The 22,380-nt window shown below is 46.0% G+C and overlaps 4 protein-coding genes across 6 annotated transcripts; 3 read left to right on the top strand and 1 right to left on the bottom strand.

Moving 5' to 3' along the window:
• The first annotated feature begins 4,001 nt into the window (after positions 1-4,001).
• Positions 4,002-10,167, top strand: LOC100280499 (2-isopropylmalate synthase B). The gene is made up of 12 exons (NM_001367129.1): positions 4,002-4,992; positions 5,197-5,410; positions 5,507-5,587; positions 5,721-5,810; positions 5,908-5,994; positions 6,581-6,681; positions 7,901-7,934; positions 8,031-8,105; positions 8,422-8,505; positions 8,589-8,723; positions 9,515-9,660; positions 9,751-10,167. Exons 1-12 carry the CDS (start codon positions 4,301-4,303, stop codon positions 9,890-9,892), a joined length of 1,881 nt encoding a protein of 626 aa, NP_001354058.1. The 5' UTR covers positions 4,002-4,300; the 3' UTR covers positions 9,893-10,167.
• Positions 10,168-10,498: 331 nt separating this feature from the next.
• LOC541632 (uncharacterized) lies at positions 10,499-13,244 on the top strand. Its single transcript, NM_001111387.2, has 5 exons — positions 10,499-11,121; positions 11,225-11,316; positions 11,446-11,541; positions 11,662-11,732; positions 12,520-13,244. Exons 1-5 carry the CDS (start codon positions 10,920-10,922, stop codon positions 12,764-12,766), a joined length of 708 nt encoding a protein of 235 aa, NP_001104857.2. The 5' UTR covers positions 10,499-10,919; the 3' UTR covers positions 12,767-13,244.
• Positions 13,245-16,061: 2,817 nt separating this feature from the next.
• LOC100284153 (holiday junction resolvase, S1x1p, URI domain nuclease) lies at positions 16,062-18,251 on the bottom strand. Of its 3 annotated transcripts, none has more exons than NR_182038.1 (3): positions 17,355-18,251; positions 16,801-16,862; positions 16,062-16,560 (listed from the first exon to the last, which is right to left on the bottom strand). NR_182038.1 is itself a non-coding variant. In NM_001157050.2 (3 exons), the coding sequence occupies exons 1-3, from the start codon at positions 18,140-18,142 to the stop codon at positions 16,397-16,399; spliced, it is 489 nt and encodes a 162-aa protein (NP_001150522.2). In that variant the 5' UTR covers positions 18,143-18,251; the 3' UTR covers positions 16,062-16,396. The 3 variants fall into 3 exon arrangements, 2 of the variants coding, with proteins under 2 accessions (NP_001150522.2, NP_001158952.2); NM_001157050.2 differs by lacking the exon at positions 16,801-16,862 and having other exon boundaries at positions 17,355-17,461; positions 17,925-18,251; NM_001165480.2 differs by lacking the exon at positions 16,801-16,862 and having other exon boundaries at positions 17,925-18,251.
• Positions 18,252-19,645: 1,394 nt separating this feature from the next.
• LOC103640656 (serine/threonine-protein kinase BLUS1) lies at positions 19,646-21,642 on the top strand. Its single transcript, XM_008664139.2, has one exon. The coding sequence runs from the start codon at positions 19,677-19,679 to the stop codon at positions 21,465-21,467; it is 1,791 nt and encodes a 596-aa protein (XP_008662361.1). The 5' UTR covers positions 19,646-19,676; the 3' UTR covers positions 21,468-21,642.
• Positions 21,643-22,380: the final 738 nt, after the last annotated feature.

The raw sequence follows: 22,380 nt of genomic DNA, 5'->3' as shown, positions 1-22,380 counted from the left end.
GAAGGGAGAGAGAAATTGGGGTGAGAACTTGGATGGCGACTCCGTGGACGAATTGTGCAGCACCGTTGCGGCAAGGGAGGGCCCGCCGCTCCCTCTCCTCCTTGGACCACGCCCAGCCGCCGCCATGGATCTGGCTGCGTCGTCGTGCTCGGATAGGAAGGGGGTAATTGGAGCTCAGTGCCGTGGTTGTGCTCCCTTGGCCTCCATTGCCGCGCTGGGGGGAGAGAAATCCGTGTGCCGCTACTTGCTCGTGAAGCCACTTGGCCTCGGCTGGTGGCTCGAGGGAAACTCACCGGCGTGCGCTGGCATCAGTTCGGGAGACAGTGGTGACCGGTGTCGCAGATTTCGGATCTCGCCAGAATGGAGTTGCTGGGCGTTGGCGTCGGGTGGCTGTGCGGCATGGATGAAGGTAAGGGAGGGACTGTTGCATTCTCCTTGGTGTCCTCTACGTGTAGCGCATTTGGGATCCAAGTAATGGGTATGGGGTTCGAATTTGGGGGTGTCCGGCGATGCTCCGCCGTGGTGGCCAGGCGGCGCCGTCGGGAGTCCGCACACATGGAGAAGAACAGTTCTGACCGTCAGATCCGGTGTGGACAACTGGGATCATAACACACATACCCTTTCGCTTAGTGTTGCCTCGACCGTCGATCTCTGGATTGAGGGCTCAGATTAGAAACATGATACTCCTTCGGTAGGACCGTCCCGAGCCGTACGATCAGAATCTTGTGACCCAGATTCGATCTCGGACGTTTTAAATCAATATCATGGATCAGCGATCTGGCGGCTGAGATTAGAACCAACTTACCACTTCGTTTTATAAAATTTGAACCATCAACTTTTAATGCAACGTCTGTGAATGGCCAATACCCCTTCGGCTCTGACTTTCTTTCTAAAGAGTACCTGGAAATCTGCGAAATGAACCCGCCATCCAACCTAGTTATAAAGTAATTACAGAAAGGTCCTGATGTTTACAAAATAGACCCTGCACTTCTCAGAAATAGTGTGCGCAGGCCAGAACTCGAAGGAATTGAATAAATGAATATAGAAAATACTTTTCTAGTATAAAATTAAATGCAAAACTTGTTTAATTCCTAGAAAATTCATTTTAGCTCCTTTTTAATCCATTCCAGTTCCTATAATTTGGTAATAATATTGTCTATCGCTGAGTAACACTATTCTAGCATGAAAACTGTATTAAAATTTATCGCGCAATTATGTTGGTACCAAACACATAAGGGCTTCAGAAATTCATAACTCAATAACCGTAACTCCGATGTGATCCATTCTAGTTGCATTAGTATCACAGTAATATTTATTATCATATGGTAACTTTGTTTTTTTTTCATGAAATATAGGTTAAAATGTTGCACTTAGTCTATTTTATATTTAACCACGTGGATCTTCGGAAAACCATAACTTCTTAACAGTAGCTCCGAACTTAGCGATTCTCGAACCCACGATCTCGTAGCAGCGCGTAGACCATTATTACGCAATTTATTCTTATGTTTGGTGTGATGTTAATTTTGCCTATACATGTTTGTCTGTATTGCTACGTTTAGCAGTGAGGTCACGAGAATCTGTAGAGCAAGTTGGTACCTGGAATCTCAAGTCTCAGGCAAGTTGTGCCCTTGTTGATCACTTCTTTTTACCCACTCATGTTCTTATTAATCATAATGATCTGCATAGGTTAATTTTGATGGGACCCAATAGGTTACCCTAGTTTGACTATCTTTATACCTTGTTCACCACTGATTTTTTGGGTAGTACCTGCTATTGCTTTATGTGGTTTTGGGTATAGAGATACACACTATTCATGATTATACTGTTATTATCAGTTGTTATTTACTGTTCATGTTAAGATCATTATGTTAATTGGAACATGGAGAACCACCCGAGAAAACAGTGCTACCACAATGGTGGTATGGGACGCCCTTGGCTGACTAATTAGGAAAGCTAGTGGAGGACTACCTTAACCGAAAGGGGCATAAGCAGTAGGGGAGTGGTCAGTGTAGGGAGGTCCTTCGGTTGATTTTGCTGCGATGGCGGTCAGGCGAGGGATCCCTGCATTGGAGCTTCCTAGAAACTGTAGCGGGTTTTCTAAAGCTAGTGGAACTTTGTAAAGGCCTCGTAGTGTTACCTGCCTCGCCTCCTCGGTACAGGTGTATGGGAAGTCGTGATCCCTTGGCAGATGGGTAACATGACTTGTGGGTAAAGATGTGCAACCTCTGCAGAGTGTAAAACTAGTATACTAGCCGTGCTCACGGTCATGAGCAGCTCGGACACTCACATGATTAATTTATGGAACTAAATTCAATTTGCCATATGCATTGCATCGCAGGTGTTGTTATACCTTTTGTTCCACTTACTTAATTGAGTTGGTATTTACTTATACTTAGTAATTGCTAATAAAATTTTGACCAACTTTAAAAGCAATGCTCAGCTCTAAGCATCTTTGATAAGCCTTACACTTCACATGAGCTTCCACCATTGGCGAGTTCATGCACATTATTCCCTATAACTTGGTGAGCGATGAACGTATGTGAGCTCACTCTTGCTGTCTCACACCCCCCACAGGTCAAGAACAGGTATCGCAGGATGAGGAGCATGGAGGATGCTGTGACGAGTTCGTGAGAGGTCTAGACCGACGTCTCCCAGTCAACTTTAAGTTGTTGGACCGTTGTCTCCTTATGATGTAATTATTTATTTATTTTGTACAGAACCCATATTATATAGTAAAGATGTGACATTCGTTTCTGTACCACTATTTATCATATGTGTGAGACTTGGTCCCAGCATACCTGGTGTTTATTTCGCGCCCGAGTTTTGGACCCCTAAAACCCGGGTGTGACACGAGATAACAGGCACAAGGCCTCTTACGAGGCCTTCTTGCCTTCTAGTAGACCCGGAAGATATCTGTCCCCCACAGCTAGGGACCAAGCTTATTGCTCGACATAGGATACGGGTCCTTACATGCTAAGGTATATGATTGGATCTCCCATGCATTCTTCAGAATGCTCTAGTGGCCTGGTGGAAAAATGGCCCCAACAACCGAATCTCTCGCGGCAGGACGAGCTCGAGCGGAGATGCCTCTTAGAGCAGGATGACCCTGGGCAGTATGGTCTTGGCGCCATGTGCACCCATACTTGGGAAGATCATCTCGTATCGGGCAGTTAGAATATGACTTCCATCGATCATATTAAATGTGATACACAACATGGTGGTCAAGGAGGCGCATTGTAGCCACGACGGAGGCCACATGCATATCCGAGGTCAATATGCAATACATGCCACCGTCCAATCATCCAAAACACAAAGTATATCCTATTTTCTCTTTTATCTTACCGTTCATAATGTCTAACAATGTTGTGAATGGTCTTATCGACCCTCGAGCAACCTCTACCTCTACATGCTCTTTTCCAGAGGCTTTCGAGAGTCCACCACATGAAAAAATCGTGTTCAACGTCAGTTGCGTCGATTTGTTGCGACCATGGTTAGAAATAACCATGGGTGGTGTGTGATCTAGGATTGATCTCAGAGTGACATCTGGAAACAAGGAAAGGAAGACACACATCCATTTGACTTTTGTACGCAGACACTTGGTTGGTGATTTTTTTTGATGGCACCATCGATCCTCCATGAAGTTCTGATTAACATCAACGTGATATTGGCATATAACTGACGGAGAGAGATTTGTCAATACACCTACCTCAACATTAGAGTTTAGAATTTTGTATATAGACCCATATTTTATAGATGTACGTAGATGGATCCACGAATTATAAGGCTAATGGACATTTTTAGCGAGAAGACAATGGATCCTGAATATGTCACTGACGTTTCGGTGTCATGTAATAAAGTGGATCTTATCCGATACAAAACGAGACAGGGCAGGGCAGGTAGTTGGTTGCTGTGCTTAGTGCCTGAGTGGGTGCGCGCACGCATAATAAAAAGTTGTTGGCGCACGGGCACGCCGCCGGTGCACGCTCGCCGCCTGCTCTCTTGTCTGCTCTGCTCAGCTCAGGCGACACGGCGCGCTCCGTGCCGCCCACGAAACCTCATCGGCGTCATCCTCATCAATCCCTGCCTCTGCCGTCCGAGATAACCATGCTCCACGGTCTCTGACTCACCCCTGCATCTTGCCGTGTAGCCTTCTTGTACAGCTTGGACTGGACTAGACTGGAGGTGGAGTGGAGCTTTTCCTTCTCCAAAATCCAAATCACCACATCCCCCCATTAATTTAAGGGGTTTTTATGTCCACCGCCGCCGCCAGCGCCAACTAAACCCGCGACGACGGTCGACCATGGCGTCCTCGCTGCTCTCCTCCCCCGCTAAACCCACCATCACCACCACCACCAAAACGACCCCGGCCCCAAGACCCGCCCGCTCCGCCCATGTCCATGTCCTCTCCGCCGCCCGCTGCCTCCGCCTCCGCCTCCGCGCGTCGTCGCAGCATCCTCCGCCTCCGCCCACCCCGCGGTCGCGGCGGCCGGATTACGTCCCGAACCGCATCGACGACCCCAACTACGTGCGCATCTTCGACACCACGCTGCGCGACGGGGAGCAGTCGCCGGGCGCCACCATGACGAGCGCCCAGAAGCTCGTCGTCGCGCGCCAGCTGGCCCGCCTCGGCGTCGACATCATCGAGGCCGGGTTCCCGGCCTCCTCCCCCGACGACCTCGACGCCGTGCGCTCCATCGCCATCGAGGTCGGCAACCCGGCGCCAGGACCCGCCGGGGAGGAGGACGCCGTCCACGTGCCGGTCATCTGCGGCCTCTCGCGGTGCAACCGGAAGGACATCGACGCCGCGTGGGAGGCCGTGCGCCACGCGCGCCGCCCCCGGATCCACACCTTCATCGCCACCAGCGACATTCACATGCAGCATAAGCTCAGGAAGACGCCCGACCAGGTGGTCGCCATTGCCAGGGAGATGGTGGCCTACGCCCGCAGCCTCGGATGCACTGACGTCGAGTTCAGCCCCGAGGACGCCGGCAGGTATAGTGCTGTTGCCAAATCAGTTGTTATCCTTGCCATCTTCGTTCAATTTTTAGCTGCATTTTACGAATCTGAAGGTCAAAAGGAATGCTGATGGCTTACCTCATGCTGGGACACCTTCAACAGAATTTCATAGTATTTATTTACAAAAACAACGATCCTGTTTTTTGGGGTGCCATGATAAAAAATCACTTCTCCCTCCAGGTCAAATAGAGAGTTCTTGTATCATATTCTAGGGGAAGTCATAAAAGCTGGAGCTACGACTCTCAATATCCCGGACACTGTCGGATACAATCTTCCTTATGAATTTGGAAAGTTGATTGCTGATATAAAGGCAAACACTCCTGGAATTGAAAAGGCTATCATTTCCACTCATTGTCAGAATGACCTTGGTCTTGCGACTGCCAACACACTAGCGGTACTACCTTTTCCTTGTTTATTTATTTATATTTTTTGTGTAATTTATTATCATTGGTCTGATCTTAATGGGGCTACTACTTTGACTTAACTTTAGGGCGCTCGTGCAGGAGCACGGCAGTTAGAGGTTACTATTAATGGTATTGGTGAAAGGGCTGGAAATGCTTCTTTGGAGGAGGTGAGCTGATGTCCTGGTCACATTATCTGCTGACAATACCTTACAAAATAGTCTGATGGGTTTTGGAGAGGAATTTGAATTCGTCTGGTTGGGTGTTTTTACATGTCTAAATATTTCCTGACCTCTGTTTCAGGTTGTCATGGCAATTAAATGCCGCAGAGAACTGTTAGATGGTCTCTATACTGGAATCGATTCCCGACATATCACTTTGACGAGCAAAATGGTACAATAATACTTTCATGTCTTCCTTTTTTCCTTTGGGTCTCTTATACCTATTTCAGATGACTGAAATTCTGGCACAAATTCACTAACTATTCTAGGTGCAAGAGCATAGTGGACTTCACGTGCAGCCACATAAAGCTATTGTTGGTGCCAATGCGTTCGCTCATGAAAGTGGAATTCATCAGGTAAACATATTTTCAGTCTCCTTGCTACCATCAACTTATTGCAATTGTAGTAGTGGTGGCTTGGTTGTTTTAAACAAATAAATAGATATAATGTCCCCTTTTCACTCCATTGGTAGTTTGTTGTCAACTGCCAAAACTTATCTATATAAAAGGGTGGACCCAATGCTAGAGCCTCCCACATGATTGGGGTCTAGCGAAGGGATAAACCAAGGCAAGCCTCCCCCCTGCAAATGCAGAAAGACTACCTCGAACCCAGGCCCCGGTGAATTAGTGAGACAGCTCTCACCACTGCACCATGCATGCCCTTTCAGACTTATCTATATATTGTAATCAATTATCTTCACCATTGTGATGGATCAGCTGTGGTTTCACTCTCCTTCGTCACCGAGCCTCTAAGATACTTAATTTTGATAACTGTTGGTCTCATAGATATTTGATTGAAGACTCCCTTTGGAAATTGGAATGCGGGTTTTATTTTTCATGTTTCCTGTGAAATTTTGCATTCCAAAGGGGATATACTATTCTCCTTAAACTGTGTTTTTTTTAGAGTGGAATAGTTCTTCATGCTCACTTTCATCTTTTGTAGGATGGGATGCTTAAATATAAAGGAACATACGAAATTATATCGCCTGATGATATTGGTCTAACACGTGCAAATGAATTTGGTATTGTTCTTGGGAAACTCAGGTATCATGCAACACACCTATCCCTCTTTACTTCACTTCCTCATATATTCTATTATGATGTCTCTCTAGGAGACTTCTCTCATCTACGTTTTCTGATTCAGTGTTCATGCTCCAACAAAGGAGCCTCAAATGCTTAAAATTTTGAATGCTAGTATATTATGGCTACTATACTGTCATATCTTGGCCTGGGTAGATTGTGTGATATTTTGGCCCAAGGCTTAATAGGATTGATAGAATACTAATATAAATAAGGTGCATCTTCTTTTTCGGAAGCCTATTTCGAAAAAATCTTTGGGTTAAGTGTGCTTGGCCTAGAGAAATCTTAGAATGGGTGACCGACTGAGAAGTCTTCTCGGACGGGGTGCTACAATTGATATCAGAACCGACCCTCACGGTTTCATGGACGTGTGTGAGCTAGGGATTCGGGTATACGGCGCATGACGCATGTGGGCCCAGAGTGGTCACATGACATGGCATATGACGACACTAGACACACAGACGTGGCCAAAAGGGGGAGGTTCTGGCTTAGGGTTGACTGACAAGGACGTCGATCTTCTGTGGATTGTCATATCCTGGCCCGGGTGAATTGTGCAATATCTTAGCCCAAGGCTTAATATTATTGATAGAATACTCATACAAATAAGATTCATCTTCTTTTCGAAAGCCTATCTCGAAGGAACCTCTGGGTTAAGCGTGCTTGGCCCAAAGCAATCTTAGGATGGGTGACCAACCGGAAAGTCTTCTCAAATTGCGTATGAGTGAGGGCAAAGTGCGCATAGAAGACTCGTGTGTTGGTCTGTGGAGATGGTCTATGGCCCTAGAGGGCTGACAGGAGTAAGTACCGGCGGTCCGGTAGTGGACGAGGTGTTACATATACTATGTAGGCATTAGCTGTTGGTGACACATGTACAGCTAGTGTTACAAAAGTATTGGTGGTAGTAGGGTATGATGTAAAGCATTAGACTTCAGTCACAACATAAATCCGATATCATTATGCTATGACATACTATATTCTTGAACTGGAAGCTTGATTTTTTTTCATGGAAGAAATTTCTGATCAAATATATGATCTAATTTATTATGATTACGCTTCTAAAATCATTATATTAGTTCAACTGAATATTATGTGTTCAACACAATTAGGCAGGGGCATACATCAGTAAATTAGATCAAATTTGAGAATCTCATCCATACTAATGTTTTCTGTTCTTGCTTTTTAGCGGAAGGCATGCTGTGAGATCTAAGCTAGTAGAGGTAAAGCTTAGATGTTTTGGGGGTCTTCTGTTCAAGTTTTCTTTCGATTCCTGTTCTTATTGTTTTCCAATGTGATCTTCATTGTTCAAACTGTAGCTTGGATATGAAATCGGTGACAAGGAATTTGAGGACTTCTTTAAACGCTACAAAGAGGTTGCAGAGAAGAAAAAGGTGACTCTTTTCTAAAGCATGCTTACACTATTTCTTATGTGACCTTCCTTTTTGGGCCATGTCACCTTTTTATTACCCAATGTTATCTCCACCATATTATTGTAATCTTTCAAAAATTGCATGCATTGATTAATAGCTTCCACATTGCTTTTTAGGCCATGTCACCTTTTTCCTGTACATTTTTTTAACGATTACATTTTCCTTGGAGAGCTGCTTGCTTCCATGTTCTGTTTTATTCGTCAAACTTATATTATAACACATTAACATGTACATTCTCTACACATGGAAACTAACCCAATTTGTTCACAATTTATAGCGCGTAACTGATGAAGACTTAGAAGCGTTATTGTCAGATGAGATATTCCAGCCTAAGGTTATTTGGTCCCTTGCTGATGTACAGGTATTGTTGAGCTGCAGTTTACTAAACTTTGGTTAGCAGGAACGTGATATGCTAAGCTTAAAATATGATTCATCCTTTTGCAGGCAACATGTGGTACACTTGCTTTATCTACGGCAACAGTGAAATTGGTAGCACCAGATGGAGAGGAGAAAATAGCATGTTCAGTCGGAACAGGTCCAGTCGATGCAGCTTACAAGGCTGTTGACAAAATAATCCAGGTTTGTTGGCACCACACTTTTAATCTTTCTTGCACTGGTACACTACTTCTAAGTTCTAACAATGGAATATGAATGATGTTTTTTGGTATTTTTCTTGCACTGGTACACTACTTCAAACCTGAACGAATATGAATGTTGTATTTTCTTTTAATATTAGAAGTACTTGTTTTTCTTGATAAGGACTAGAAATACTTGTATCAGGGTGAACCTCTGACTGTATTATCATCATGATAACCCACAGCTTTTTCTAGGGTCTGCATGAAATTTATCACAAGCAGATGAATTTCAAGAGACGATACACTGGCTTGATGTTAAAAATAAAATGACATCTATAAGGGTCGTGACTTGTGATTCTTACCATGATTTATTAGAGCATCGTGTCTGAGTATGTTTTAGCATCTTGAGAAAGAAATCAAGTGTCAGTTATGTTGCTTGGGATGGCACCAAGGCCCATTTCAAAAGCTGCAGTATCATACAGTGTGACATGAAATAGATACTCTATTGACAACACTTCTTCTCTGTCTTTGAAAATTGGGTATATTTGTGTTATTCTAACCAGAAAATAACAGGGGTGTGCAAAAAAAAAAGATGTCAATTATTTAATCATCTAACACCATATTGAGTGAGTATGACATGGGTTGTCTCCTACCAGTCTGGAGTAGAGAAGCACTAATAGACTAACTAGTGCACGCAGGGGTTGTATCTAACTCATCAGATCCGTTTATTTTGTTTCGTTGACTACCGAACTATCAGAATGAAGAGAAATCCTGATTGAACTTAACAATCTGCAGATTCCAACGGTTCTCCGAGAATACAGTATGACATCAGTCACAGAAGGCATTGACGCAATCGCGACAACTCGGGTTGTTGTCACTGGAGATGTGAGCAACAACGCCAAACATGCCCTGACTGGCCAGTCCTTCAACCGCTCCTTCAGGTTATATAGCAGTTGTTTGAAATCTGTTTCAATTTCTGCTATTCTGTTCTTCTTTCTCACTGTGTCTTCGTGTTTGTCGTATGGCTTCAGCGGGAGCGGGGCATCCATGGACATTGTGGTGTCCAGTGTCAGAGCTTACCTGAGCGCCCTGAACAAGATCTGCAGTTTCGCTGGCGCCGTGAAAGCCAGCAGCGATGTAGCTGAGACCGCAAGCGTCCCGAGCACAGAATGAGCTTCCGTTTAGTTCACAGTGACATGTTCAAAATTTCTGGAAGGATCTTCCATTGAGCTTAGGACAGGCAGGAAGTCTTGGGGCCTATGTAGTGTACAATTTATGTGTGTCATATCCCGTGCTCGTTGCCAGTTTGTATTGTACCATATATAAACCATAGAATATGTTGCCATTTAGAAGTCTGGCCAAGGTCAGCTGTAATGATTCACATGCTTATAGCCTGGAAACATTAGACATTGAAAACCCGAGCGGTGAATAAAGGATGCCCAAGGTAGAAACTGTGATGAATCATCCATATCAGTGTTGTGATGCCAGCATGAATATTCATTCGGCGAACCTTACATGCGGTCAGCCGGACAACACCAGAATCGGAGGCATGCATGATCCACGTAGCCTAGAATCTTGTTGCTGTAAATAATAAATCGATTGATCGATCGATTGCAAGCAAGTGGCCAGAGGGCAGCAAATAATAAATCCAGGTTCTTTAGTAGCAGCAAATCGGCATACTTTACCAGATCGCCACAACGATCCGTATCTCTGAGACTTTGAGCAGGCCGGGTCAGCACGATCACACGGCAATCTACTCCTCCCCTACTTGCTAGAGGACAGAAAACCACCCCCAAGAACTAAAAAACTAACCGAGCCATATCATATGATATGATATGATGTGATATGGTAGTAGCACTAGCAGCAGTATGAAAAAGGCAGAGGGAACAAAAGAAAATGGTGGTGGATCCTTTCGGGCCCCTGCTCTAGAATACTAGCGCAACTGATATGGGGTCAATTCGTGGCAAGATTTGGAGCAAATCTGCTCCAGGATCTTGCTTTCCATGCGCTGGGACTTTCTTTTAGTCACCGCACCTTTTTCCCCTTCGCTTTGCTTTCCACGATTCCACACATCATATCTCCTCGAATCGTTTCATGTGCTTACTGCTTATATATATATATGTGTGTGTGTCTGTCGACTCAAGCACACACACACACATCCTCCACCACCATTCATCAGAAAGCGAAGCACCAGCCTCTGATGCCAAGCCAAAGCACACACACCTCCTCCAGCCTTTCTTCCTCTACAACCCCAATTCTTCCCTGCAGCTCTGCTGCTGCCTTGTTTCGATCGGTCATGGCGGCGGTGGCCACAGAGACTCCGTTCCATGTCCTGGCGGTGGACGACAGCCTCCCGGACAGGAAGCTCATCGAGAGGCTCCTCAAGACCTCTTCCTTCCAAGGCAAACTCAGCCACCGGATGATTATTCCCGTCTCCTTTGCCTCTGCTCTGAGTCTCACGAAAGGTGGCCGGCCCCTTTGGCTTTTGTTTCTGAATGTATGCAGTGACCACTGTCGACTCCGGGAGCAAGGCGCTGCAGTTCCTGGGCCTCCATGACCAGGACAGCACGGTTCCTCCTGTCCACACGCACCAGCTGGTAAGAAGAAGATGGCTTCCTCTTCCTAGCTCCTACGAGTTGGTTGGTCAACCGTGTTGTGCACTGCTTGTATTGTCTTCTCCTAGCGTCACTAGCTAGTCCTCAAGAAGAGGTTTCTGGTGTAATCAGGATGTGGCTGCCAATCAGGATGTGGCTGTGAACCTGATCATCACAGACTACTGCATGCCTGGCATGACAGGATATGACCTGCTCAAGAAGATCAAGGTGACTACTGAACTACTCCGGCATGATCACTGAACATTCTGTATAGTGCTTGCTTTCTGGCATGATCACTGAAGATAACAAGGCCTAAAGATGCATGTTTGGTTTGGTTTGCTCTACCAGGAGTCGTCGTCTCTCAGAGATATCCCGGTGGTGATCATGTCCTCTGAGAACATTCCTTCAAGGATCAATAGGTGAGCAGTCAGCTAGCACTCTACTATTTGTCTTGTGGATCTAAACAACAGTTTTTAAGGGAAACAAATCTTAAGTTAAAAATTGGGGAAAAATTACACTAGTGAGGTGAGGACTTGAGTAGAGTTCAGGCAAGAAAACAACTTTATCATTTATAAGGATTTTTTTAGCAGCCGGCCTGTTCTTGCTCAGAAAATCACATCATGTTCACAAAACCATTAGACAGCCACTATAAAGTTCCTTTTTTCTCTCTCTCTTCCATGCATGCGGACATAAATAAATGAATAAGTTTTGTACCAAAAGATTGGATATGGAAATCTCTCCGAATCCTTAATGATCTGCTGTCACATGTGTTGTATAATAGTAGATGACAGCAACCCTTGTATTATATCTCGGCCTGGTCGGTGTAAAATAAATCAAAAACAAATAAAAGAAGATATGAAATGATACGCAGTTCGATCTTGCGGATCTTTTCATATCGCCGTACGTATCCATGGAACAGGTCTGTTGATGCAGACAGGTCACTAGCACCACTGACAAATTGTTGCGTTGCGCGATACACCAGTGGCAGGGCGCTAAAGTCAAAGAAAGAATCAAACGATATTATTGCTGTTCTTTCGAACAAAAAAAAAAGAAGGAATCATAAGATATGACATATCCAAAAATAAAAATATATAAAAAAACACAAGTTGCAAGACTTGTCTTTTAACAGCATATATATGATGCTCTATATATGATCAACGGGAGAGAGAGAAAACTAACAATCCTGGTTTTGAAATTCTGAACCAGGTGCCTGGAGGAAGGAGCTGACGAGTTCTTCCTAAAACCTGTGCGGCTATCAGACATGAACAAGCTCAAGCCCCACATACTGAAAAGCAGATGCAACCAGGAACAGCACCAGCAAAGTGACAGTCACAGTGGCGAACGCAGGAACCCCACAATCAGCAGCAGCGATAGCATAAACAACCGCAAGAGAAAGGGTGCAGGCACCGAAGAAATCTTGCCCCAGCTGGCAAACAGATCAAGGCACAGTTAACTGAGAACTGACTAGTACAGCTAAAACCTTTTCTTTTTCACTTTACTTTGGCTTACTGATTTGTAACGTAGATGTTAGCCCTGGATTTGCAAAACGGAACGGAATCTGTAAACTGATACTGCTTGAGTCGAATCGATCGAAGTGATTCTGCACCAGATCTCCCTATTTCATTTATCAGAATCGAAAGCCAGCTGACAGAGTCACAGTAACAGCCCGTTGGACATAGCAGCAGGTGCCGAAGCCAAGAACATCTGAAACTGACCGTCGGATAACCTACGATGGGAGTAGCCTTTTACTGCTTCTAAGCTTTAGCCTGGATACAAGTTGTCACTACAGTAGTCAGTAGGGCAGTAACTTGGTGCATCTCCAAGAGTTTTCAAAACACACTGTCAATCTAGAAATTTTTGGTGATGTAGCTTCTCCCACAAGTGGCCTCTTGCAAATTCTTCAGTGATGTGGTTTCTACCACTTGTGCTCTTGGATTCTCAGTTCCTTGACTCTACAGTATTTTTGTCTCTACGTGCTACTTAATGGTGTTCCAGGTAGTTGGATTAACTACTGCAAGGGCCTTCCGCAGGATAACCCCCTTTCTCCCTACATATTCATCATCGTCTTCGGCCCCGTTTTACCCTCTAGATCATATAATCCAGCTTAAATAAATTAAAAGACAAACAAACATCAGAGATTATTGATGTGGATTATCTAATCTAGGTACCTTGCTGGTAACTCGCCTACCACAGGAGTTCTGCGATGAATACCACATATGTGTAGATTGGACCACCGTGGCTCACCCCCGTGCGAAGGGGCAGGTTGAACGGGCTAACAGAATGATCATACAAGGCTTCAAATCTCAGATCTTCACACGCCTCAAGCAGCTCGGCCAACAATGGTCGAAGACGCTAACTACGGTCCTCTAGAGCTTGAGAACAATCCCGAACCGCTCAACTAGATACATGACGTACTTTATGGTCTATATATGGGGCCCAAGCGGTGCTTCCCACCGACCTCAAGTACGACGCCCTGAGAGTGAGGTTGTACACAAGCAAACAGAACGAGTCAAGCTTTGAGGACATGCTGGACCAACTCAACGAAGCCCGTGATGTAGCACTCATGTGGTACGCGAGGTACCAGCAAGCACTGCAAAGGTACCACAGTCGCCGCGTTCGAAAATGGACCTTGCAGGTAGGAGACTTGGTTCTCCAACGAGTCCAAACTAACCAAGACTGACACAAACTGTCTCCACCATGGAAGGGGTCGTTCATAGTCAGAGAGGTACTTCGGCTAGGCACCTACAAGTTGAAGGATGAGAAGGGAAGGATGCTCACCAACACATAGAACATCGAGCAGCGGCGACGATTCTAACGATAGCAAGACCCCAACACTCCCGAACCAACCTGCTCCTGACCCTAGGCTGGATGCCTTAAGGGCTCAGGAGCGCGAGGGAGGAGGGGAGTAGTACCTAACCAGCCTCTCTCGCTAACAATTTTTTGTCCTTCTAGTATGTGTGACGTTTATAACTTTCTAAGCAAACGCGGTCACGCAAATACCTCTTTTTTCTCTTTGTTGTCTGCCCGACTCATGCAGGTTCTCAAGAAATTCGAAGGGAGCCAGAACCGACCGAGCCACTCTTTGGGAACGCCCCGACCTAAGGAACTAGACGAACGCCAAGGGATCACTTTCCAGCAAGGACCCAAACCCGTTTACAAACGTCAAGGGATCGCTCTCCAGTAAGGACCCAAACCCGTTCAAATTCCTATGGCAGGAACCGAAGAGCGAAAAACTCATGGCAAGACAGCCTTCAAGTCTGGAGTTCGAAGGCCGGTCCGCGAAGGGTTCACGGTTGCTCCAGCGAAAATTGAGTAAGGGGCAGCCGAAGATGGGCACACTAGCGACCAAGATTCTGACATACGAAACGTTGAGGGTGTCACCAGCTCGTGTTCGAATAGAATCGACAACTGTATGAGTCGTTGTCGGGAGTATGAGGACAGTCGTGTGCAACCGTACTCCCAGTATGGCATACCGCTTCTTCCGCCCGGTATACAGGTCCCTATAGCAAGTCTGATGCTGATGTAGCGGCCCCTGGCGGGGCTCGTAGGGTAGACCCACTGCGTGTTTTGGGATCATGTGTGGCATCACGAATCTTGTGTCACCCTCCTGCATGCGTAGGTGTACACCCGATATGGTGTATTGTTCCGTCCTTTCCTTTATGTGGGTAATTGTAGAGAGTCCGGTGTTGAGGTCCCCGCGGTCGGGTTGACTGGCCCCACAAGTCAGTGGGGCACGCCCGTTCTTACCGTGTGCAGTCGTGCCGACAGTGACTTATCGGCGCACCTTCGAAATGTCATGCATATGGTCTCGACGTGTCTTGAGGTCGACACGTCTTGTTGTAGCTGACATGGTTCGGTGACACGGGGTTGTGACCTCCCCCTCGCAGGGTTGCTCGACAGGGACTTACTCAGTCGCTCTGCCTCACAGGGTTGCTCGGCAGAGACCTGCTTGGTCGCTTTGCCTAGCAGGTCGACCGTTTTTTTTGAAGAGGTTGTTGGACCTAATTCGGGCACCTGGTTCTTGAGTACTCGACATCTCCCAATCCTGTTTAGGGTTAGGATTTCCACTTCTAACACCACCACTAGCGCTCAAGAATGACACGAAGCTAAACTGAGAGAATCTTGGTCGTGGCAAGGTGGTGATGAAGTGACGATCAATTGAGTCTATTTTGGTGTTATCTTCAGTAGATTATACATATGGTCATGTAAAAGAATGTTTTACACTGTAAATTATACTATTCATAGAGTGAACTTTAAAATGTAAGACAAGATAGGTAATATGATAGGCAAGTTGTTGAGGACAGCTTAAACTTCTGACCAAGTTCTGTCGTGCCAAGGAGCGGGCTGCATTTTTTATCGGTCCTGCATGCAGTCGGATTTGTTACTTCCTTCGTCCACAAATGTTTGTCGCTATGATATTCGTGCTGGTCAAAAAAAATTGACTAGATTTATAGAATATATTAGTAACATTTATATCTTCAAATAATTTTACTACAAAAATAGATTCAAAGATCTATCTAATAAAATATCTATCTAATAATACTAATTATGTACTATAATTATTAATATTTTTATATAAATGTGGTCAAAGTTAAAAATGTTTGACTCCTCAAAGAGTGGGAACGACCAACATTTATATATTCAAATATTTTATATTGTTGCATACTTGTGCTAGTAACAACAGTTTCAAAGCCGGGCATAAATTTCCACATGGCATTCAGCAGAACTTGGCTCAAATGCAGTGCGGAAAGAATAGCTCCACTGAAAGGCCAAGATGAATGAGAAGAAATATAGGTGATTACAATACATAAGTATAATTTACATTTACAAACGGGTGTCGCATGATCCATATTATTGTTCGGAAACAATTGTTCATAGAAAAAAAAATCAAACATAGAATTTCACTGGGGCTACTCTTGGTTTTTCATGTTAAGAAAGCATAGCAGCAGCCATCTTGATTGTTCAGCAGAAGATTATAAGTTATCTTTGCTACGAGCTGCTAGAAGACAGGAGGATTCTTAAGTGGTTATGTTTCTCCAAGTTAGATGCCTGCCACCTGCATAGTGCAAGTGATTAAATGGTCTCAACTTGACTGCCATTTGATTTTTAGGTGGCTACAATCCATGAATGTTTCCACTCTGCTCAAAGCTGCTTCTCGATGTTGCAACACTGACTTCATGCTAAGCTCAGTTCTTTTCCGTGCAATTTTTCGGGAGACGATCTTCCATTTCGATTCAAACTCACAGGCTGCAAAAGGATGATAAGATAAATAAGACATCTTTTGCACTAGTCCAAACTCAAGTAGCAAATGACCATTTCCTTTCTGATGCAGAAATTGCAGATGCTAGTAAGTACAATAAGCTGAACATTACATTAAGAAACTTTCATGAACTGAAACACTCCAAGTTTTGTGGATGGTATTAATACTTTTATGTATGAAAATGAAGGAAGCAAAAATTGAATGCTTAGTACATGAGGATTAACTACCTCGAAAAAGATAGATGAACTAGTTGGTTATACGCCAGGACACATGACAGGCAGTCAAGTTGCTGCGGGGTTAGTATGGTAACTTGGTAAGGTAAACATAGCACAATTAACTGAAAACCCGAACGAACATAAAGAATAGTCCCAGCATCCAATTACAAGTAAATTTAGCAATCCCAGGCTAAATAGCTAAGAAAGTTGTACGCACAACCTAAAGAGTGACAAGCAGACTGTTCTAATCTATACTACTCTATTAAGAATCTAATGTAGGCATCTGGTGCTACCACGGCTTCACCCTCCCCACGCCCAGCGCCCACAAAAAACAGTGCAAAAACGAGCACTCGAACCCACACCTCTCTGTTCTAGAAATTTGGGACTAACCACCGGACCACACGTATCTTGGTGTTTAGAAATAAACAAAAATATATTTGTAGCCTAGGCGTCGCTCCCCACGGTCTCCCACCTCGTGACAACACACGGACACATACCTAGTCTATTAATTGAAGAACCATCAAAGTGTGAAGCTGTAAGCCAGAAAACAGATAGTTACTACTAACCTTCACTTCTGTTGGCAAATCCTTCAACAAGGCATGCGAGATTCCAAGGCCTGCCGGCAGAGGAAGCTTTTGCACCACCTTTTAACTCACCATTATGTTGCCGCAGCCTATATAAATATATAAAAAAGGCTCCTTTCACTAATACACAAATACAACATCTATGTGCATGACTAGTACTACAGGTCTTTATTCATTTTAACAGTATGCTTGCTTAAGCTGCTAGCTGTTATTAACATATACCTATTGAAAAACTGTGAATTAAATTTGCATTTTCAAGCATGTGTATCCTGCAAACCAGAGCAAGGCGACTCAGAGTATGAATACAAAACAAGAAGTACTAAATTGAAGCAAAGCAATCAAATTTCAGCCCTAACGAGATAGAGCCACACTGTCCTGCAACAAGCACAACCGGATGGGGTCAATTTCTTGTGGTTCTGCAACTCCAACCGTAGTCTTCTCCAAATGCTAACACCACACGAACTTAGCTTGCTGCAACCATATGACGACTATCCGAGACAAGCAAGTGGGGAAAGGAACGGGGGAGGCAGGTAGAGCAGGGCGAGGAATCACCGGCGAGGGAAATCGGTGGTGACGCCGACGTACGTGCGGCGGATCCGGGATGAGGCTATAAGGTACACGCACCACGGCGGCGGCGCCTTAGTACTCTTCGCGGCCCCCGGCGGCGGATCCCCGGACGCCGAGGCCGAGGAGGAGGCGGCAGGCTCACCGCACTTTGGAGGAAGAGCGCGCGGGATTTTGGTGGCACGGAAGGCCGCCGTGAGGCTCATCTCTCACCTGGCCGGCGGGGCGGAATCGTTCGTGGCATTCACATCCATCCATTCCATGCCCATGCATGGACGAAATTTACGAATTGAATGGGAGGAAATCGGTGACGTCATCGGATGAACGGGCCTTGAGCCCTTGATGGATAAATGATCGTGGGCCTCAATGGACAAATGGTGGTGTGTGTTGACTGTCTTCGGTAGAGTTTCAATAGAGTGCGTAAAATATAGGATGCAAAATTATAGATTTAAATTATCAAAATCATTTGAATTACATCTCTATTTTTGTTTCAAGGGTCAATTAAAAATCATGTAAATATTTGATGACGTTTTTAAACAAGAGGAAATATCCTTAAGCTTCTAGAATTTTTGAAAAAAAAAACACATATATATTAAGACATAAAGAATCCAAATAAATACTTAAACCACGTGAAAATACCTTTAGAAGCTTTCAAAATTTTAATTTAGCTCTAGACAAATTTTTAAAAGATAGAAAAAATCTACAAATTTCATAAAACACTCTAGTTGATGTTAAATAGCGTTTTGATTTTTCTTCACAACAAAAAATGTAATACACTCTAGTTGATCTTTTGCTGGGGCTTAATTAATGTGATCTTCAAACTTTGCTTGTTCATGGTGTCTTCACACGATCAGACCTGAGACAGGAACATCTACCCAAAAGCAGTCTTGTACTGAATAGCTTCACGAGCAACCCAGCTCCTTCGGCCGTGACAACAACACAATACCACCCAAAGCTGTGGCCACCCATCTTCTTTTCTTTCTCTTTTTATCTTTCCCCATGTCTTCACATGCACCTTAATTAATTATTCGACTCCAAGACCCGTTAATTACATCACCAGTGCAATGTAATTTTCACTCCAACCATATAATATGCACGCATCTCCATTTTTTGACCATACATATATACCCCTTGTCTAAAAAAGAGTACATGCATGTCTCTTTTCTTGAGGAGTTAGTAGATATTAAGTTTTTATAAAACCGGTTTTGGACGCCACGTCGATGTTCGATTTGAGCAAATACGATTTTAGACGGTTTTCAATGGGCTGGCAAGTTCTAGCACCTGTTTTCCTAATTTTAAGAGTCCGGGGACTATAATGCCAAGTTTCAGGTCCGTTGATACATTTTACTCGTTTTGGATGGGTGGTCATGTTCGAACACCCGTTTTACCGGTTTTGAGAATTTGAGAACTCAAGTGGCACAACATTGCTAACTTCAACTCGTTGATGCATTTTACTTTTAGGTTTTTTTTTAAAAAAAATAGTATCATTATTTGCAATTCTGAATAGGTTTATATGTTATAAAAAATATATTTCATTTGTATATGTTTGTTTTTTATGAGGCAATCAATCACAAGTTTAACTATATTTATAAAAAAATATAGTATCGTCATTTGTATTTTTGAACACATTTGCTATAAAAAAATATATTGTGTGTGACGGACGGGTATGTCATGATGTGTGTATATATATTAGTGTCTCTCACTTTGTGACGTGCCACTACACAATATACTGATCGATAAATGCTACGTGCAGCTGGCCTCTTTGCTCCAGCCGCCACGGCCGCGCCGTCAGCTATGGCGGCGGCCAACAATGCTGCTAGCGGTGGCGGCGACGAAGCGAGGTACCCGCTGAACGCAGAGTCCTACCGCCTGCTGTGCAAGATCGGGAGCGGCGTGAGCGCGGTGGTGTACAAGGCCGTGTGCCTGCCTCTGGGCTCGTCGGCGGTGGTGGCCATCAAGGCGATCGACCTGGAGCGGTCGCGCGCCGATCTGGACGGCGTGCAGCGGGAGGCCAAGGCCATGGCGCTGCTGTCCCACGGCAACGTGCTCCGAGCGCACTGCTCCTTCACCGTGGGGAGCCACCTGTGGGTGGTGATGCCCTTCATGGGCGCCGGCTCGCTGCACTCCATCCTGCGCCACGGGTTCCCCGGCGGCCTGCCGGAGCCGTGCGTGGCCGTCGTGCTCGGGGAGACGCTCCGCGCGCTGTGCTACCTCCACGGACAGGGGCGCATCCACCGCGACATCAAGGCCGGAAACATCCTGGTGGACTCGGACGGCGCCGTCAAGCTGGCCGACTTCGGCGTCTCGGCGTCCATCTACGAGACCATCCGGCAACACGCGTCTGCGTCGGCCTCGACGGCGGCGGCAGTGGGGACCGGCTCGTCGGCGTCGTGCTGCTTCAACGACGTGGCGGGGACGCCGTACTGGATGGCGCCCGAGGTGATCCACTCCCACGTCGGCTACGGCATCAAGGCCGACATCTGGTCGTTCGGCATCACGGCGCTGGAGCTCGCGCACGGCCGCCCGCCGCTCTCGCACCTGCCGCCGTCCAAGTCGATGCTGATGAGAATCACCAGCCGCGTCCGCTTCGAGGAGAGCGTCGGCACGGGCAACCGCAGGGACAAGAACAACAAGTTCTCCAGGGCGTTCAAGGACATGGTGTCCGCCTGCCTCTGCCAGGAGCCGGCAAAGCGGCCGTCGGCGGAGAAGCTCCTCCGCCACCCCTTCTTCAAGGCTTGCTCCCGTCGCTCCAGGGACTTTCTCGTCCGCAACGTCCTCGCCGCCGTCCCAAGCATCGAGGAGCGGTGTCGCAAGGACGACGAAGCGGGTAATGATCTCTGCGGGTGTGTCGGCGGCGGCGCACGCTGCGTGTCGCCGTGCCCCCGTCACGCCGACAACGTCGTCGTCGCCAAGAACCGACGGATCAGCGGCTGGAACTTCAATGAGGACAACCTAGAGTTTGATCCGACGACCGAGGAGCGGCCGGTGGAGGCGGAGAAGAGGTGCCTTCCATTCGATTTTGATGAAGGGGATGACCAGGTGGAGCTACACGACAGCAACTCCGCTGGAGACGGAGATGGAGATAGAGGACGGCCGCCGGCGCAGCCGCAGCATGGAGATGGCGACGATCACGTTCACGGGAAGGCGGCGGAGGCGGTAGGGCTTAAGCAGCAGCAGCAAGTGGTGACTCAGCAGCTGATGACCGTCCTGCAGAGCCTGGAGATGCAAAGGGACATGGTGACGCACGTGTTGCAACGCACCGCCGGCCGCTTGGATGACGGCGGCGGCAATGGTGATGTGAGCGTGACCGCTCCAAGGGAGGAGAGGGAAGAGATGCTGCTGGGGTACGTCCGGCAGCTGGAGCATAGGGTGGAAGACCTGAGGAAGGAGGTCGAGGAGGAGATGGCTTGGAACGCCCGGTTGGAGAAGATGCTGCAAGAGAGAGTTATCATTAGCGACGATGACAAGAAGATGAACTCATCTAAGACGTCGTCATCAGCTGAGCTGAGAGCAGTTGATGAAAACATATGAAGGTGTCGGGCCTCTCCATCTCCAAGCGAAGACATATGAAGAAGCTAGCATTGCTCCATCAAAGTATATATAAAATTGAGAACTTGTTGAGATATGGAAAAGACATAAGAACTTCCCTTATATGCATGCTGTTATCATTAATTAGTTTATATTTTAGACTTTACACATGTGCAAATGAAGGTGGGTGTTGGAGCTTGCTCTCCTGGGCAAGTAGATCCAACGGGAGAGTGATGAGAGTGAACGCAAGGTTTAACGATGAAAGGTAATAGCTCTGTTAATCTGGCCTCTCAAGGGCACTGTACGAGGGTATTTATAGGTACCCGAGCGTCGAACGTCCCAAGACAAGGACGGTTATGTCCTCGGGTACCCGGATTATCCCAGAATATTCCCATAAAGAAGGGTTACAGACCGTCATTACAGAAAGCTATTACAAATGAGGCCCGTAACTTGTCTATCCACGCGGGGCCCGTTACAGTGGGCCGAATTCCACGTGGGCCTCCGGGCGAGATGAGGGACGCGGGACCGGCGGATTTCGTCGGGGTCTGGCCTTCGTCCTGCGATGGATGGAACGAAGGGCCCGTTACAGTGGCGTCGCGACGAAGGCTTCGCGCGAAGGGTAGCGTCTTCGCCTTTGCTCCAACAGTGGGCCCGGCATCTTCTATATTTAAATACACGATGACATGTAAGAGTACTGTTTACGGGAAGCAAAAGAGAATTATCCAACAGAGGTAATTTCATCTCGATCGTTTGCATCGTGCTATTATTGACCTACTCGTTTTTGTCTATTGATTCGAGAACACAACAGTTTGATAAGATCAGAATCTAGTTAACATAACTCTTTTACGGTGGAGATAGAAACACATGTTGTACTGCTAAGCTATTTTGTGACATCTGTCGTGCTGATGCCCACAAC

The sequence above is a fragment of the Zea mays genome, chromosome 10 (assembly GCF_902167145.1).
Source record: "Zea mays cultivar B73 chromosome 10, Zm-B73-REFERENCE-NAM-5.0, whole genome shotgun sequence".
In the NCBI taxonomy this organism is placed as follows: domain Eukaryota; kingdom Viridiplantae; phylum Streptophyta; class Magnoliopsida; order Poales; family Poaceae; genus Zea; species Zea mays.
The sequence above is the reverse complement of the archived record's forward strand: the minus strand, read 5'-3'. Positions and strand labels throughout refer to the sequence as shown.